Source organism: Pteronotus mesoamericanus, unplaced genomic scaffold, assembly GCF_021234165.1.
Source record: "Pteronotus mesoamericanus isolate MK-2021 breed Mesoamerican mustached bat unplaced genomic scaffold, CSHL_Meso_final contig_82, whole genome shotgun sequence".
Taxonomy (NCBI): Eukaryota; Metazoa; Chordata; class Mammalia; order Chiroptera; family Mormoopidae; genus Pteronotus; species Pteronotus mesoamericanus.
Window position 1 is genome coordinate 19,918,518 of NW_026555265.1, and position 20,423 is coordinate 19,938,940.

At 34.3% G+C, this 20,423-nt stretch overlaps 1 protein-coding gene across 1 annotated transcript in view; it reads left to right on the top strand.

The window, feature by feature from the left end:
- ROBO2 (roundabout guidance receptor 2) overlaps positions 1–20,423 on the top strand; it is a 581,303-nt gene that overhangs the window by 53,513 nt on the left and 507,367 nt on the right. Inside the window, exon 2 of the mRNA XM_054585229.1 lies at positions 6,818–7,144. Coding sequence (XP_054441204.1) covers positions 6,818–7,144 — 327 coding nt within the window. The remainder of the gene's footprint in view (positions 1–6,817; positions 7,145–20,423) is intronic.

The window sequence follows — 20,423 nt, forward strand, 5'->3', positions numbered from 1 at the left end:
GCTCAGCCTTCTGTCTGTTGGACCCGGAAGCCTGGGCAATAGGGATGCTGCTCCATGCCTATTACATAATTGAGACTTTTAGAATCAAACTTCCTGTTAAGTTGGATAAGAAGCATCTTTTATATTTGTCAATTCTCTTTCATACCCTTGGCCCTATAGTTTTTGTTGTTGTTGTTGTTGTTGTTGTTTTGTAATAGAAACTGTTTGTAATAATTAAGTAGTATTTCTAGGCCTCAATTTTGATGTCCTTTCTAATTTAGACTTATTTTTAACATGAAAGTGCTGTGCTTCCAGATGGAATGAGAATCCTATAAATTTTTTTAGGTCATTGCCAAATTAGATAATCCCCTGAGAGAGTTTCAGCGAGGTTCAAATGAACAAAATAGTCTTCATGTTTTCCAAACAATGGCTTTCTCATCACATCCTGCCATATCATACAACATCGAGGGGAAAAAAAAAGGACACTGGGATTTAGTCATCATGAAAAATTTAAGGGTGGAAAGGTTGTAAGGGAAGACTGGATGGAGTAATTGATTAATTTCATTTTATTACAACTTACATTAGTTTACTAATCAACATGGACATTATTTCTAGCGACAATGAGAAAATTTTCTTTCCAAAATGAGAAAATTGTGACTAGGACTAATTTTGGCAAATTAGAAGGTGGTAACCACTCTCAAACTTAAGGGGAACATTTTGGAAAGTATGTTTGTTATCGTTTATAGAAGAGAAAAATTAGATGTACGGAATGTTTACTATGTGTCCTGGCGAACTATATATATATGATTTCTTTCATGTGAAACAACAGGTGAGATATGGGCATCAAGGTTTGTACCTGGTAAAAGTAAGGCATAAATATTTGCTAATGAATAACCCACATTCATTATTCCTACCACATTGCCCCCTTCTTATTGCGATGGGTCATGCAGCCTGCACTTCCTCATATTGCTTTGTGTGTCTCTCAAACTGGGTCAGCGATAACTTAGGGAGGTATCAGGTCACGTTCAGAATTAGATTCACAGAGAATCTTCATGGCTTAATTTTGCTAGATTTTTTGAGGGAATATTTGGTTAAACATAGTTATTATAACTAGGACAGAATATTTATATACATTTTTAAGAAAAATAAAAACTGACACTGCCTATATATTTCGCTGGAGGGAGGAGTTGTGTTGCACACCATCTCTGATCTGCCAAGAATTTCTTCTTCGCTGAAAAAATCCAGAGAAGTGTGAAGTGTGTTGTTTACCTTAACCAGATATGGCTATCTAGTATGCGATGAAAAGTAGAGCTTAGTTGAAGGAAATGTTATATTCCAGCTGAATAATGAGCTAGGCATAGCTTACTTTGAAACATGTAAAATGACATGAATAAATATTTTTCTGGGTGCTTTATCCTCTGTTATTTTGTTATGGGATTGGAATTATTTTCTGAAAACAAAAGTTTCTGGTGCACTTACTGCAGATAAGTGGTTATTGCCTAAATAGGACTAAATTTAAATATACTCACAAATTATGATTTTAAACTTCATCTCCAAACCTTTAAAATTTGAAGAGCTAATAAAATTTGTTTTTTATTAAATGTTTTATGAAAAATCATTACAAAGTCATTGTTTGGTAGTCTCTGAGAAGCAGAAATAATCCATTAGGTAAATTTGGGACTTAGAACACTATTCAAAGATGCATCTGCATCCAGCTGCTGAATCTGGTGTATCTGAGGAATGATTGCATCTAGCCGGTCTGACTAAGTAGTGCATGACTTCTGGCAAACATGCTCAAGGTGCAGCTTCTTAGTTCCTTCCCCTGGTAACTTCTGATGCATCTTGTTCACTGTAGAGACCAATAATTGGCATTTTAAAGTAGTATTCCGAGTGATTCTAAGGCAGGTAGTCTGAGGATCACACTTTGAAAAACAGGGAAGATGTTTTCTGGCTGCATAATGACTGGAGGCAGTCAGTTATTTGACTCATTTTATTGAGATCAACTTTAGAAGAGGGTTTTGGAATTAGCATAGTGGTAATGTGCGTTCTTTACTTAGTCTTCCATTCATTTTAAAAATATCTGCCACATTTTGGAGTAAAGGTCTTGAGTTCTCATTCTGTTTCTGCTAGCTATGCACTCATGGAGAAGTCACTTTATTATTTTATAGCTTACTTTCTTGGACAGTAAAAATAAACATCTAGATGTACATCTTTAGAACCCTGTGACTAATTTCTACTGTCTTTCTTTGTAATAGCTAAAGACAGTTGAATAAAAATTTTAAATTAAAACTTGACCATCTGATTGCCCAGTTAATAACTGAGATATAAAAAGATGTCCACACTTGCGTTCAGCTGGAAGAGAAGTTCCAATTGTAGATAGTAATTTCCGTACATTACTTAGTCTGTTCATATAGGAAACATGAATATTCCTCATCACAAGAGCAATATTAGCATTGCTGTCAAAATATGTTGTTTTTTTCATCTGAAACCTGGAGAAAACAGTTTTGCGGTCCTATATAAGACAAATCTAAATTTAAAAACATAAGTTATTAATGTAAAGTGATAAGCAGACACTCTAGAGCAAGACTGACTAACTTTTTCTGTAAAGGTTCAGGTGGCAGATACATTAAGCACTTTAGGCCACATAGGGTCTCTTTCTTTCCTCCAACAAAGTGTCTTCTTTTTCTTTTTTCTGTCCTTTTTCTCCTCCTCCTCCTCCTCCTCCTCCTCCTCCCCCCTCCCCCTCCCCCTTCCTCTTCCCCTCCCCCGTCGTCTTCTATCATTTAAAAAAATGTAAACACATTCTTAGCTCAGGACCGTATAAAAACTGGTCAGTGCTTCTCAGACTATAACATGCATATTCATCCCTTGGGGGACCTTGTTGAAATTCTGATTCTGATTCTGCATGTCTGGACTTGGTCCCTACAGAATATGCTTTTGGGTTATCAAAGCTCTTGTGGTTAAATGGTTTCAGGCCATTTTGTGTGATGAATAGCCCCCTCTACTGTTGGGATTTAAATCCCCAAAGAGTTTGGTTGCCAATTCAGCTGTCTTTTTGTGTTTGTTTGTATAACCAAAGGTTGGGGTTATTTTGATTCAATAATATAGTAGTTTAGTAGTTTAGCAACACTTCATAATTTTAATGGTCCTTGTCTCTTTGGAAATTTGATGGAAGCTATGGTTCCGCTCACATTACTTTCTTCTACCCACACAAGAATACCTATTTTATACATAATTCCAAAGAATTCAAGGACCTACCTAAGCCTCATCCATTCTCAGGTTCACTGCTCTGCTGTAGTTGTATAATGTCTGGTTTTAAAGGAGCTCAGAATTAATCCCTCACTTGAAATAACATCACAACTTTTAAACGGTAGCTGTATTTTCTTATCTATCTATCTATTTATCTATCATCAATTATCTATCACTGGGTTGGTACCTTTCAACTTTATGTTCTGTTAGCTAATGCTGACATGATAACTAAATTTAAAACATAAAATTATCAATTAAGAAAATAACCTAACTGTTGGTTAGAGTAAACACAAATTGTTACACTGCTTTATATTAAATTTGTTTATAGTGCCTTTATTCATGATTTTTTAAAAACTTCTTTGAGGTATAATTCATGTAGCACCCAATTTACTCATTTAAAGTGCACAATATCCTTCACAGAATTGTGCAACCATCACTGTGTTTATCAGTACTTCATTCCCATTTATTGCTGAATAATATTCCAATATGTAAATATATATCATTTATCTATTCATTAGTTGATGGACATTTGGGTTCTTTCCACTGTTTTGTTATTATCACAATGCCGCTAGGAACATTACATCTATGTACAAGATTTTGTGTGGACATAAGTTTTCATTTCTCTTGGACATGTATCTAGCAGTAGAATTTCCAGGTCATATGTTAATTCTAAAATATTTTGAGAAAATCCACATTATTTTCCAAAGTGGCTGCAATCATTTTACATTTCCACCAGCAATGTATGAGGTTCTCAAATGTTCCACATCTTTGACCATACATATTTTTACATTTTTTTGTAATTACCATCCTAGTGGTTATTAAGTATATCACATTGTGCTTTTGATTTGCATTTACCTAATAGTTAATGATGTTGAACAACTTTCTATGTGCTTACTGGCCATTGGGCAGCTTTTTAGGATAAATACCCATTCAAATCCCTTGCCCATTTTTACATTTGGTTATTGTATTTTTATAGAGTTACAGGAGTTCTTTATATAATCTAGATGTGAGTCCCCTAACAGATAAATGATTACAAATATTTTTCTTGATCTGTAGGTTGCCTTTTCATTTTTTGATTTTTTTTGAAGCACAAACATATTTAAATGTGATGAAGTCTAATTTTTGTATTGCTTTGTTTGCTGTGCTTTTGGTGTTGTAACCGCAAAGGTTTTCCCTAACTCAAGGTCATGAAAATTTGCTCCTGTAATTTCTTTCAATTTTTGTAGTTTTATTTCTTACATTTAGATTGTAGATGTTCTTTTGAAATTTTTGTAATAGTAGGAATAAAGTTACTGGAAGAATATTCAAATGTGACAACCCTAGACTAGTTTATACATATTATAGTGATAAATAAGTAAAATGCTCTGAGTTGAATGAACATGTTAGATTCTTAATCTTAACTGCTAAATAGTTTGGGTAATTTTGCCTCTTTTTCTAAGTCTGTTATTTAACATTTTATTGAATTATTAATGTATAGGGTGGGCTAAGGTAGGTTTACAGTTGAGAGAACACAGAACAGTTTATTCTTGTAGTTTTATTAATTATTGTACTATTTTCCAAACAAACAACTGAAACCTACAATTGGCCACCCCTGTATTTAAGGTCCTACCCAGGCCTTACCCATGACAACTGCTTAATAATGGAGGGAACTGTTTGATATAGTAAGTAGTACTCTAATAGCATGGATGTTTGACTTGCTTTGTTTTAATAATAGATTAACTTTGACAGTTGGGAGAATGTAGATGATTGCATATGGGAGACTAGAGAACAAGGAGGATATCTAACTAAGGTGATTGCAGCCAAACATGTGCCTGTTATGTGAAAAGCGACACATAAACCTTGATACACTTCAGGATCAGATTCTATGTCTGTGTGTCCAGACATTTACATTTGGGAATACATTACTGATTTGCAAACTATGATTAGCCCTTTATATTTAAATACTTTGAGATATTTCTTGATTATTACTTTTTAAAATAATTTTTACTTTTTATATTCTGCAAATTCCTCATTTGCTACAGGGACCAAGTAATAATAATATATAACCTTCTTTATTATTGTGATACATGATGTAATTACCTGTCCATGTTTAAATGCTTTGCGTTTCTTTAGCTTTTTCCTTTTTTTAAAATTCTATGTACTGTAAGTTGCTTTTACTTTAGGTACCTAGCACTTGTAATGTTTAAGTTCCTTCTTGGATCTGATGGGATAACAAATGGTAAACAGCAACTTTTAAAAGTTAATCCTTTTCAGAAAAGAAAACATCCATTTAGTACCAAATTAAATTTCCTCTATTAAAGTAAAATATTCATTTTTTAACTAAATTGAAAATAAACTGGAATAACATTGAGAATAAATATTACTTCTGTGTACTGGGTAGAAATGTGCTAATACTAGGTGATTAGTTGGAAAATTTTAAAAGCAAACTTTTTTAATTTTATTTTTTATTGTATTTTTTATTATCATGCATCCCTCTTATGCCCCTTCCCCCAACAGTCACCACACTGCTGTCCGTGTCCATGAGTCCTTTTTCCTTTTTCTTTGATCCCTCCACCCCCTAACCCCCTCCCCATAGCCATCATCCTGCTCTCTATGAGTCTGTCCTGTTTTGCAGGTTATACAGTTTGTTCATTAGATTCCATATATGAGTGAAATTATATGGTATTTGTCTTTCTCTGCCCGGCTTATTTCGCTTAGCATAATGTTCACCATGTTCATTCATGCTGTCGCAAAGGACAAAATTTTCTTCTTTTTACAATCAAGTAGTATTCCACTGTGTAAACGTTGCATGGTTGTTTTATCCACTCATTTACTGATGGACACATGGGCTGCTTCCATATCCTGGTGACTGTAAATAATGGTGCAATGAACACAGGGGTGCTTATGTTCTTCCGAATTAGTATTTTGGGTTCCTTCAGATATGTTACCAGAAGTGGGGTTGCTGAGTCAAAAAGCAGATCCATTTTAATTTTTTGAGTTATCGTCACAGATTTCCACAGTGGCTGCACCAACCTGCATTCCCTCCAATAATGCAAAAGGATTCCCCTTTCTCCACACTCTTGCTAGCGCTTGTTGTTTTTTGATTTATTGATGATAGCCATTCTGACAGGTGTGAGATGGTATCTCATTGTAGTTTTAATTTGCATTTCTCTGATGATTAGTGACATTGAGTGTATTTTCATATGTCTGTTGGCCATCTGTATGTCCTTTTTGGAGAAGTGACCCTTTGTGACAGTATGAATAGACCTGGAGAATATTAAGCTAAGTGAAATAAGACAGTCAGAGAAAGGCAAATAAAATACGATTTCACTCATATGAGGAATATAATGAACAAACAGAACTAACAAGCAAAACAGACACAGACTCATAGATGAAGAGCAGATGACAGATAGTGGGGGGGCTTGGTTAGGAGGGAGAGGGATTGAGCAAAAAGAAAAAGGACTCATGGGCACGGACAACAGTGTGGTGATTGCTGGGAGCAGGGTGTATAAGAGGACTAAATGGTAATGGGAAAAGTACAATAAAGATTAATTTTTTTAAAAAGGAGAGAAAATGTGAAAGCATTCCTTTATTCTCTCATGTTCTGTAGGATCTCGTCTTCGCCAGGAAGACTTTCCGCCGCGAATTGTGGAGCACCCTTCAGATGTCATTGTTTCTAAGGGAGAGCCCACTACTTTGAACTGTAAGGCAGAGGGCCGACCAACACCCACCATTGAATGGTACAAGGATGGTGAGAGGGTGGAGACGGACAAGGATGATCCCCGGTCCCACAGGATGCTGCTGCCCAGCGGATCCTTATTCTTCCTGCGCATTGTGCACGGGCGAAGAAGTAAACCTGATGAAGGAAGCTACGTTTGCGTTGCAAGGAACTATCTTGGTGAAGCAGTGAGTCGAAATGCATCTCTGGAAGTGGCACGTAAGTGAACAATATGAACCTCATAAATGACATGCACATTTACTTTGATTTACTTGTAATAAGCTTGATTTGTCCCCATAGATGCTCAATACCTACAGAATAAAACAATCAACATACTCGGCATAATTTTTCTTTGTCTTCTCCAAAGAAGCCGGGCCAAAATAATGTCAAGACAGGATGTTGCAGTCAATTCATTTATATTAAAACAATGTGGCAATTGTTAGTGTATTAAACCAATTTGATGATGTTGCTGGTCATATTTAAAGTTTGACTTAATAATGAGAGATATAGTCAAGTATTAAAGTTGGCAGTGTTAAATGAAAAGTTTACGTCTAACATGGAATCAAATATAAGGGATAAATTCATTATTGTACCTATTTCTGTTACTTATGTATAATGCTCACAAACATATTTCTAATCCTAAATTTTATCAGGCAGTTTTAAAAAGAATATATGCTCTGGGTTAAATTAATGTCTTTACTTCAAGGTTGAATTCAGGAATTGTTACTCTAGGCATGCTGGGAAGAACATACCAACAATAACATCAACTATACTTTTATTTATTTAATAAAAAATTAATCAGAAAAGAAATCTTATTTCTGTAGGGACAGAAAGTTTGTATATTAGCAGCTCTGATTTAGTCTTGGGAATCAGCAGTAGTTAAGGATTTGCCCTGACTTTGACATTAAAGTGTGTGTGTGTGTGTGTGTGTGTGTGTGTGTGTGTGTGTGAAATCAGATAGCCCAAATAGCACTAGTACATCAAGATATCATTGCTTTGCAGCAATTTGAACATTGATTCTATAATTTCATGTGTTACTTTTCAGAACAAATTAAAATATATGATAGATTTTCTTTTCTGGTTCATAGGAAGAATTTGGTATATAATTTAAACAGTATCATACTTTTTTGATTTTTCTATGTTGAGGACAGATTTTATCTAGAATTAATTGTGAATAAGATGGCAATAAATGGGTCTTAAAAAAGATTGTACTTTTCAACTTTCTAGTTGCAGCAGTAGGTCTCATAATAAGAGAACTGAGGAATTTCAGGAGGCATGAGTGTCCTCCTTATTTATGTCTGGAGGTAGGGAGTCCTAAATAATACCTCATGGTCTCATGTCTGTATTTAAAGTTAATACATATACTCACATTCTACAGCATATTACACTAGATTATAAAATGTGCATATGTGTATATTGAAATTGTCAACAATATATTGTTACCTTTTATCATTACCTTTATACATGAAAGCATATTTTAGTAAACATAGTACTTCTTATTCAGCTATCCGGTGAAAGCTTTTGTTCTTAAGTGTCCAGGTTTTTGATTTATGGTTTGTACCAGATCTGGAACCCACTTATGCTTGAAATGTGTAAATCCAATAAGAAAAGATTAGGTGAATCCTAAGGCCTAAATTTGTTTGTGAAAGGCCTCAAGATATGAGCATTAAAATCTTAGTTAGTAATTCCATATTTGAAAAAACTAAAATTAAATCTGGCCTATATTATATAAATAATAATTAAGAATTTTAATTTTTATATACTTAGAAGCAAATAGCTATTTTTATTCTTAACTAACTTTTCTTTTTGATAGTAGTTTATCTAAATTGGCCAGTCATTTTGTGGTTGTATAGGTATAAACTTACACATTTTTTGAGCTTTAGTTTTTGTGAAAATGCTTTAGTAAATGTGCATCTTGTACTTTTATTTAATAATTTGAAGGATTGCTTTCTCTCATAATTGCATCATTAATAATGAATCGAACTGTTTTAGGAAGAAAAATTGAAACCATGAATTTTTTTACTTTTTCTTGTCCTGTAATATGACAGTAACTTCTAAAAATTTTTTAAGTCAATGAGCTTTGAGAAATCCTAAAAATATTTCTGACCTAAAGAGGAAAACAGAAATCTTCTAAATTGAATTTAGCTATTGAATAAAATTCTTTCTTCTAAAGCCATGTCAACAGTTCATGCCATTTGAGCAACAGAAGATCAAATAGTGTTCATTTATATGCTGTTCATCTCTTTCACATTAGGTCATCAGTCTTCTGTCTTTCTTTATGTTTCATTAAAAGTATTAACATGGATATTTTGGTCAAAGCATTGTGATTTTTCAATAGTATTGTTAACCAATGTATGTTTATAAAATGGTATGAATTATATAATGCTCTTCTACCAGATTATATAAAAGTTTGACATTCATATTTTAGAACCCTTAACATAACTGGTCAATTACGGAACATCCATTTTTATCCATTAAGAAAAGAATGGAAGCCTAAAAACATTGTGCATTTGTAAAACTGCAAGTAGCTTGATATAAGATTGGTGGGCAGCATATGTTCAAAATGTAGGAATGTGCTGCATCATGACATCTATAATTTTTTGTTACATGAAAGGAGAGCCTTTGAGAGAGAATTGAAGATTGGGTTAAAGGAATGATGACTGAAATCAAAAAGGAATTAAGAATCTGCCAAATAACTCAGAAGAGGGTATATGTTAGATTTTAAACTGAAAATAGCACTGAAGATTGAAGGGAATAGTTTGAATTATATTAAGAAATTATAAATCATATTACTTTAGGGTCAATTTGGGAGTTAGAGGGTCATATGTGTGTGTATATATATACGTGTATATGTATGTATATATGTGTGTATATATATGGCAGATATATGTGTGTAAAATATATATATAAATATATATATATATATAGTATGGCAGAGTGACTGTGGATATAATACTACCATCCATACAAATGGTAGAGACAGAGGAAATAACTAGTGGGAACCAAAGAGTAAAGTTAGCTTTGGCTGTAGTGTTTACGATATCAACGAGATATAAAGGTGAAAATACCTCATGTTCTAAATTTTTAAAAAGCTTTTGTAATTGAGAAAGATTTTTCCCAGCTAGAGGTCTAAGCCATGAGACTAGATAGAAGTGGCCATGATTGCCCAGGCAGGCTTGGTGCCCAGTGGTTAACAAGAGCTAAGACCACTCCCACTGCTTAGAACCCAGTATTTGATGGTGAGGAAAGGAAAGAAGTGCCGGTGTGGGAGGCTCAGAGGAGGTTTCAGAGCTGATAGTATATTGGTAGTGAAGTGACAAGAAAATCAAAGAAATAATTTTCAGGATGAAAAAATGGTTGGCAATGTAAATGCCATATGGCGGTCATATAAAAGGCATTGCTGGGCTCTAGGAAAAATGGGTGTGTGGTGGAGTTGGCATGGTACATGCTGCCTCTTCTTCCAAGAATTTAGCTCAGAAGAGGTGTGAGGGAACTGGAGCAGGGTAATTTTTTGTTGTAGGGGTCTGTGCTGTGCATTGTAGGTTACTTAGCATTGTCTCTAGCCTTTGCTCAGGACCCTCCCTATCCCATTTATGACAATCAAAAATGTCTCCAAGAGAGGCCAAATATGCCCAGGGCAGGGAGGTGAGGGGGGTTGAAAATCACTGATTTAGGTGTTTTGGGGTGGTCAAGAGTGTATGGATAAATAGGAAACAAATTTGAAGCAACTTTTATTATGAAATGATTTAATGGTAAAAATTTGGAAATTTTTTGACTCTTTGCTTCACCTAGTCATCATTTTTAATTTAAATCTTTTTTTCTGCTCTTGTATGAAGTATGCAATTCTGTTGATATCTGTCTGTCCTGACTGGTTGCATAGAAGTCCTCCTGTCCTTTACCATCAGGTATTTGTCCTCTTCTTTGTTTTCCTTTAATAAGTACTTCAGTTTTATGTGAGCAAACAAGGTAGTGGAGGAAAAAAAATATCTAGGACCAATCATTGTAAAGAAGATTTGAATCACCTCTTATTTGCTTTTCCTTATTGGTTTTGGAGGAAAAAAGCAACTCAGACAGTACTTTTCAAATCCGTTGAACTCAAAGAAGGTGTTTCAGCAAAAAGTGATTTTTACATATTTCGAAAACAGAATCACAAGGTCCACGCAGCAAGACATGAGGCACTGAAGAAGGTAACACACAGTGTCCTGATGGGCCCACCAAGAGGGCCTCGGCTTGGCCGATGCAGATAGGGTTTCAGTGTGAACACCATTGCTGCGTGTGTTTGGTGCGGCAGGAGCACAGGGGTCCTCACACAGATTGTGGCTGCCTGTGATGTAGCCTGAGTCAGTGGCAGCCCCTAGAGATAGCAGCTGTAGCCCCAGGTGGTAAATATATGACAGCAGCTTGATCTATCGACCAGGGTAAAAGGGGGTTCTGGCCTAAATGAAAATTCATGAAAAATTGATGAAGTCCCCAGATTATTTTTTCTGTTTTTCTTTTCTCAGCACTACATCAGGGCAGAGAGAGGAGATTAAGGTGCTGAATGCTTTAGTGGAAAGGAGGTTGTGGTGTTGTGGTTCAAAGTTCAGGGGTCACAGAGAAACTGATTTTTCTTTTTCTTTTGATATTCTAACTTCCAAAGCAAACTACAAGCGCTTTTCAAATTATGTGTGATTTACCTTTGCTTTGGTAAAAATACAGCAGTTGAATGTCTAAAAGTTGGCTTTTGATGCAACTACGAAAGAGAGGATAGATGGGATTCATAATTTAATCGGGAACTAGAAATAGATTAAATTCCATGACTGCAGTGTGATTTCTTTCCTTTCCTTTTCTTTTCCTTTTATTTATTTATTTTTTTGTTTCCATGTATTAAGACTCATGTTGCAAGAAAGTCATTTAGAGAAGGACAAGGCCTTGCATTATTTATAGGTCACAGATTGCTAGAATAGCAAAGCTATGGGAAACTGTACAAACATAATGACCCTGTTTGCTTTGAATTCAAAACTAAATTGATGTTTTATCTGTACGCGGAAGGGAGGATACAAAAGACTGACTTTAGTAACGGAAGTTACAGGTGGCATTAAAAGTGAACACAAAGTACATTGTTTCTCTGACATTCTAAGTTAACAAATGTATATTTTGTTTTCTAAAAATTTTTATTTTAGCTATAAATGAATGCTATTTAAGCAAAATACCTGTATGCTTCATAAAGAGACAAGATAAGTTAAATCAAAAAACAGACTGAGAGCCATGGAGAGCTTTTCAAAATTTTTTTCTTAAAGATATAATTCACATACCAGATAATTTACCCATTTAAAGTGTGCAATTTAATGTTTTACAGTATATTCACAGGGTTGTTCAACTAACACATAATCTGATTTAGAACATTTTCTCTACTACCAATGAAAACCTTATACCCATTAGCAGTCAATTCCCATTCCCCTGAAAACTGCCCCAGTCCTAGGCAAACACTAAATTACTTTATATCTCTATATTTTCCCATTTTAGACTTTCATATAAGTAGAATTGCATTATATTGAGTCTTTTTTGACTAGCTTCTTTTCCTTAGTGTAATATTTTCAAAGATCACCTTTGTTGTGGCATGTATCAGTACTTCATTCCTTTATATTGCTGACCAATATTCCATTGTATGGATATAATACATTTTATTCATCTGTTCATCAGTTGATGGGCATTTGGATGGTTTCCACATTTTTAAAAAGATTTTATTTATTCATTTCTAGAGAGATGAGAAGGGAAAGAGAAAGAAAGAGTGAGAAACATTGATGTGCAAGAGATACATCAACCGGTTACCCCTCTCACGCCCCAAACTGGGAATCTGGCCTGCAACCCAGGCATGTGTCCTTACTAAGAGTTGAACCAGCAACCTTTTGATTCATAGGCTGGCAGTCAGTCCACTGAGCCACACCAGCCAGGGCTGTTTCCACTTTTTTTGACTATGAATAATGCTATGAATATTCCTCTACAAGTTTTTGTTTAACATATTGTTTAACTTCGTCTTCTCTTGGTTATAAACTTGAGTATATTTTTTTTGTCATAGTGTAACTCTGTTTAACTTTTTGAGAAATTTATATGTAACTTTTAATATTTATTATTGCTATTGAATTAACAGTATCTAAGTTTCCTCTCAGTACAAAGCACAGCCATGAAATATTGACAGTACTTGATAAATACTACTGAATGGCTGACATGTCACACTTCCTGTATCATATGTCCATATTTTAAAATACGGTTAAATTAATTAAACTATAAAAATAAATAACTGTATGAAAACATTGAATGACCCAAAGTTTCTTTTTATTTTTTGACCCAGTTAGTTTATTCAAGTAGGTATGATTTGTTGGATATCACTTTTACTAGACCATGTTGACTTTGGCCCAATTTAAGTTAAATAATCTTGCTAACTGAGTCTTCTTTATTTTCCATCCCATTTTTATTTGTTCTAAAATCAGGCAATATTCTGACTTCTCAGGAGATGATGTTACCTTTTCTTAGAATTACTGGCATCACCTTTCCCTTCCCAGTTGCTTAGCCTTCTAAAAGTCTTTTTTTTTCTCTTTACTTGTAAGGTTAGAATAAGAAATTAAGAACAATTGTAATAGAAGTTGGTTAAGTATCCCAGGAGTGGGAAAACAGAGAACTGTTCTTACCATGCCATGACTTTCCTAAACAAATAAACATGCGGGCATATCTGTCCATTTGAATGCATACAAGGCCATACGTTGAACTAGAACTGATATTCTTAAATTTTGACCAAAAAGAATATAGAAGCAACTCACATTTTCATGATTCTTCTAGTTGTATTTCTAAAAAAATTAAGAAAGAATTCTGAGTTTTTGTTGGGGTGAGTCAGATACATGAACAACTGAAAAACACTTAGAGCTCGAGGTACTTAAGCTATGTTATGGACTGAATTATGTTCCTCTGAATTTCATATGTTGAAGCTGTAACCCTCAGAACCTCAGAGTGTGACTGTATTTGGATATCTGATCTTTAAAATGGTAAATTTCTAAATGAACTTTTGGAGTGGGCTGAAAGTCACTGGTTTGATTCCCAGTCAGGTCACAAGCCTGAGTTTCAGGTTCAGTCCCAAGACTGGATGGTGTGTGGAAGGCAACCAATCGATGTTTCTCTCTTACATAGATGTTTCTCTCCCTTTCTTTCTTCCCCCTTCCCCTCTCTCTAAAATAAAAAATAAAATTGTTTTTAAAAAGAGACAACAGAATGCATGTGCAGAAAGGAAAGACTCAGGGCAAAGATAGCCCTCTGCAAGCCTAAGAGAGAGGTCTCAGAAGAAATTAAACCTGCCAACACTTTAATCTTGGAATTCCAGCCTGTAGAACTGTGAGAAATAAATTTCTGGATTTTTTTGTGGTATTTTGTTATGGCAGCCCTAGCAAACGAATCCAAACCATTACTTTTTCATGTGAGTAGCACCAAGAAAGGGACTGTGTTAAGAGCGAAGTGATGAGAATCATACTATTGTTCACAGTCAGCCGATTTTGTACTGCTCTGAAACCACCATGTTGGCCTGAAGCTGTTTTAAAAGAAATCTCTGAACTCCAAAGTCAGTTGAAAGCATTATAAACCATGAAGGTGTCAGCATCAAGGAATCAATGAAGGAACATATTTAACTGGAAACAAAAGACCAAGTGGCAAACGTTTTGGTGTTAGAAAACAGACCTTCTTAGAGCATGTGTATGTATTCTCATGCACAGGTCTATGTCATTTGAGCTGTTTTAATTTTATAATACTCTGTCACATTCTTTCAAATACAGGCTTCTCTTTTAATCTTAACAAAGGAAGGTGTGAAATTGCAGTGCCTGGAGAACATGTTTGAACTTAACGATCTTTTTAAATATGTATGATGCTGTGTTTTGATATCATATTTCTGTTGATTGAATTAACTACATTCAACCCCTCTTAGCACAAGTCTCAAGCTGCCATTCACTCAAATTAGCCTGAACTAACTCTGATTCCAAAGAGAGCACATAATGAAGTGAAATTTTGATGTTCTCTACTTTTCAAAAGAGTGTTTCTCAGAACATTATTATCCTCAGTCTCTGAAAACATGTAAATCCTATCCATGTAATGACAGACAACAATATTCATAGTATTATGAGGTGTGTCAATATGAGACATTATGAGGTCAGCTCTTGTTTCAAACCCAAAAACCTTTTTTAGATAAAGTTAAGAGTATTCAAGTTTTTGGAGGGTTTCTTGCCTACAAACCTTCAATTTATTCTATTTCAAGTGGTGTATAAATAGAAGTTGATTTCACTGAAAATGTATATAAGTTGCCATTATTCTTAGGAAATATAATTTTGGGCTGGAGTATGTATGCTTTTTTCCAGATTTGTGTTTCAGCAGAAAGACAGGTCTCCAATGTTAATAATACTTCTTTAGATTGGACTTGTTTCTGATAATTATGATAAGTGTCCTTCAATTCTGAAGCAGCCCCAACAAGGTTTCTATAATTGCTTGAAGGATTTTGTACTTCCTTCATGCATAAATCAGTATATATGGTAAGCTCTTAACAGGACAGTACATGTTTAGGTGAAATTTTGTTCAGCTCTGGAAATTTTTATTTGTATAGAACTTCCTAACATCCTGTGACTTAACTGTTTAAGGATGAGGTTCAATTGTATTTCCACTCTAGACCATTGAAATTGGTTTTTCTTGTAGGAGATATTCAAAAGTGAAAACACTTCCAACCATCCATTATTTAATTAGAAGATAGTCATACATTTTTGTCAATAGGATATACATTAAAAAGAAGTAATCTGGGAAAGCAATACTGGCCCCGGCTTGGGAAGATTTCTGTAATCTCACTGAAGTTCTCTAGCATCACCCTCCTGGGCTGCTCAGACATCAATAATTGAGTATCTGGCCCTTGGGAAGAAATCAAGCAAGAATTGTAAGAGATGCAGGTGTTGTCATTGGCTTTACAGACAGATATATAGGCCCAGAACCTGGTGAATCCCTACAGGATTTACGTATGTTTATTTTGTTTTGATTTTTAGTTTTGTTTTTGTAGAAAGTCTGCCACCCAAAATAGTCTGTAGCCATTTAATAATTGGTTGATCTAAGCCATCATATATAGTTGATCCTCAAAAGGCCAGCAAACAGGTTGTCATGCTGGGCCACAGGCAGCAAGAAGAGCCTGATTGGCTGATGCCATTTGCCCATAGAGTAGCATAGCAAGTAGGGCCTGTAAATTTAGCTTAAATTAACATTTAAGAAGACAAGCTCTTTTTCTCTTAATCACCTATATGTTTTTTTTTTCTTTTTCTGAGAATCAAGGCTTTGCCCAGTTATATAAGTACTTCTTAGTATTTAGAAAGGCAATCATTAAGTTTTTTTAAGTTGTTATCTAACATCTAAATCTTTACAAAAAATTTTAGGACAAACTTTATAGTGTGTGTGAGTATTTCCAAATATAAGTCATATCTACTACAGCCCTTTTACATATATCAAGCTGCCTCATTTTCCTCCTCATTTTCTTTTTCTTGGCTTCTCGGCTTATTTGCAGTAAATGTGGATGTTCTATGTTTTCCTGTAAATCAATTTAAAATCTTTATTAGGTTTCCTAGTTATTAGGAAGTAATAAGTGTCTTAAGAAGCCATGCCCTCAATGATGCTTGTGTTACAAGTGACAAGTTGGCAGCTTCATCAAGAGACAGCTAACCTTCAGCTGTGTTCTGGGTGAGGACCTCAGACAGGACATACCACAGGAGTTAGAAGGAGTGGCATGTCCTCCTTCTGGATGCTTCTGGATGAGAAGAATGGCCTTAGGAAAGTGAATATAAGTATAAAAATCATAGGACTGAAACTCTGTTTTTCCAGTGTGAGGAGAAATGAGTATGTTATCTGAATTTGAGACTGTAAGTAGAGGAATGGAAGGAGATCACAAATAAAAAAGTAGAGATTGGTAATGACCAAACCAACTAAGGAGCTTGCATGTTACCCTAGAAGACTTAAGGGAGCTCTTCAGTGTATTTTGATTTGGGGATATTACTTATAAGGTATGAAAGGAGATATGTTAAACACAGTGTGAGGTGGTTTAGGGCATGGAAGAGTGTGGAAGTAAGAGATCAATTACAAGTTAAGGTATAGTAGGATGAGGGTTGAATTAATTTGGTGAGTTCAGTTGGTATCAGGAAAAGAAGAGATGACATTAAAAAGGAGCATTTATAGGAATTTAAGAAATAACTTTGTGGTCCAAGGGATGATGCAAACTTAGTTTTCTGTATTTTTGTACAGTACTTTCTATCTGCTGGGCATTCAACTAGGTGCTGAGTTAGAACATGAGTGGTTTAATGGATATAGAATTTAAGTTTAGCAGTGTGAAAAAGTCCTGGAGATGTATTGTACAACAATGTGAATATACTTAACGCTACTGAGCCACAAACTTAAAAATGGTTAAGATGGTGTATTTTGTTATTTTTTTAACCTCAATTAAGAACAAGAAAACAAAAAACAGAACAGTGCCTGACTCATGCTATCATATAGTGTTCAAAAGGATAGGAAAAAATGTGGTAAGTCCTATGTAGAGGAACAACTGACATGTAGGAATTAACAGGAATAAGGAGTTGATTCTGCCAAGGAATTGTGGAACAGGTAAAATGATTTCTTTAGATAGAAAATGAGTAATGATAATTACTGGTGTTTACTCAATGCCAGGCTTTTTTTTTTTTGTATCTGTTTCATACTCCCGGTTCATTAAATTCTTTGAAACAGCCCTACTGTTTTCTCTGTATTATATGTGAGGTCCATAGAGTTCTCTTAGCAGTTTTCACACAATGAGAGATAGGATTTGAACCCAGTCAACCTTCTTTTAGAACCTGCTTTCTTAACCACTATGCAGAGAGTCTTCATAGATTCATTCAAATAAATGAACAAAGTCATTTGAAACTTACAAGAAAATTTTAACATTTGTTTTAGGTATTTTACCAAAAAACAATTATTCAATTGTATGTATACAGTGAGGTTGCTAGGCTAGAAGAAGTTGAAAGCTTTGTTTCTGTGCTAAAAATCTGTGATTTGTGAGGTGTTAAACAAAAGAAATAACAGAGACAGTAATCTTTTCTATTCTTTATTTAGTTATATATTGACATTTGAAAGCTCATTAGTTTACTTAAGTAATTTGATTTTCTCTTTCCAGTTCCTAGTTGTCAAATATCAGTATCAGAAAAATCCATCACTTTTGGTTCTTATTGACATGTTTCTAGGCCAAAGCAGCTTGGAGATTAAGAATCCAATTTATAAGACAAGTCATCTATCATTTAATATCTAAAGATAACTTGACTAAGTTTTATAGAAGAAGGAATATTATAATAGCAATGATACATTTATAATAATTTCTGGAGTTTTTAAGAGTTAACATCTTTATATGCATTATCTCATGGTACATGCATTTGTAGACATTTGCTGACCTTGATAGTTTCTTTCTAAGTTCAGTACATGGTATCCTTAAGATTGATCGATTTGGATTTGAAACAGTACTTTTAATTTATACATGAATTAAAAGAGGAAGGATAGTCTTTTCAACAAATGATACAGGAACAATTGGATATCTATAGGCAAAAAAAATTGAACTTTGACTTATACCTCACACACTGTACAAAAATGAATTCAAAATAGGTTATAGATTTAAATGTAAAGTATAGAGCTATACAATTTTAGAAGATAGAACAAAATCTTTGGTGCCTAGGGCCTGATAAATAGCTCTTAGACATGATGCCAGAGCAGAAACCAAAAAGGCAAAAGCAGTAAATATGACTTCATATTAATGAGAAACTTTTATTCTCTGAAAGACGATGTTAAGAGGATCAAAAGATAAGCTACGTACTAGGAGAATATATTTTCAAACACCTGACAACAGATTCATGTCTAGAATGTATCAAGATCTCTCAAAACTCAACATTAAATAAAACAGCTCAGTGAAAAAATGGGCACAAGACATGAAGGGAAATTTCACCAGAAAGGACATATGGATGGCAAATAAGCACTTGAAGAAATATCAAACATCAGTCATCTTGGGAAAATTCACACTAGGGCTGTGATAAGCTATCACTACGTACCTTTAGAATAGCTAAAATATAATAAAACGTGACATTACCAAGTGCTGGTGAGGATGGGGGAAATTGGACCTCCCATATACTACCAATGTGAATATAAAATTGTATAGCCACTCTGGAAAATAATTTGACAGTTTCTTAAAACACAAAATACATACTTAACATACAGTATCATTCCTGGGAACTTATTTCAGAGAAATGATTAACATATCTGCACAAAAACCTGAATATAACTTTTAGTAGCAGTTTTATTTTTAATAGCAACAAAATGTAAACAACAACTAAAATGTTCCTCAGCTGGTGAATAGTTAAGCAAATCATGCTATATCCATACCATGGAGTAGTACGCAGCAATAAAAAGAAATGAATTATTGACACACACAATGACATGAATGGCTCTCAAAGGCATTATGCTAAGTGAAAAAAAATATTTCAAAAGATCACATACTATATGACTCTATTTATATAACATTCTCAACATAAAATTATAGTGATGGAAAACAGATTTGTGTTTGCTAAGGGATAGAGATGCTGGGGGAGAGAAGTATGGTTGTGACTACAAAGGAAGAGCAAAAGGGTGAACTTTTTAGTGACGAAGTAGTTGTGTCTTGTTTGTGATGACGGTTACACAAATGTGCACAAGTGATAAAATGACATAGAACCACACACACATATTGTATCGATGTCAATTTACTGATTTTGGAATTGTACTAATTATGTAAGATTGGGGGGAAACTGGGCAAAGGGTACATAGGACACCTCTATACTATCTTTACAACTTCCTATACATCTTTAATTATTGAAATAAAAGTTAAAACATGTGAGCTGTTCAAGTATCTTAAGTAGACATTACAAAATATAAATTAAAATCTCTTATTAAGAACTGAAACAGTTATAACTTCTGAATGTATGTTTTGCTTAAACATGGATGGAGTCATACTTTTATTAAATGTCTATGATCTGTTGAAAATTAACTTGTTCAGATTCACAAATTCACTCTTTGACATTCATAATTTCAATTTATGGTGTGTTCTACATACAGTTCTTTAGATTTACCTTTTTTTTAATTTTCCCCCAATAACTGTTTTTTAAAGTTTAATAATAGGATTTTTTTTCAAGGCAAAGGAGAGGTTTAAGTGAGAAGAGAGTGGTTGTTCATGGGAGTAAAGTCAAAACCCTGAATACATGACCTAATGAATAGGGGCAACTGTATAGCTGCCAAAAAGTATCTTTCTCTGAACTGCATTAATAGTTCAAATTAAGAAATTAAGCCAGCTTGATTCTTTGCTGATAAAACTATGTGTGGACTATCAATAGTTCTGAGTATCTGTTTAATTATACCGTTTATTGTAATACAACTATAAGAGAAAGATCAAGGATTTAAGACTGTAATAAGTAGG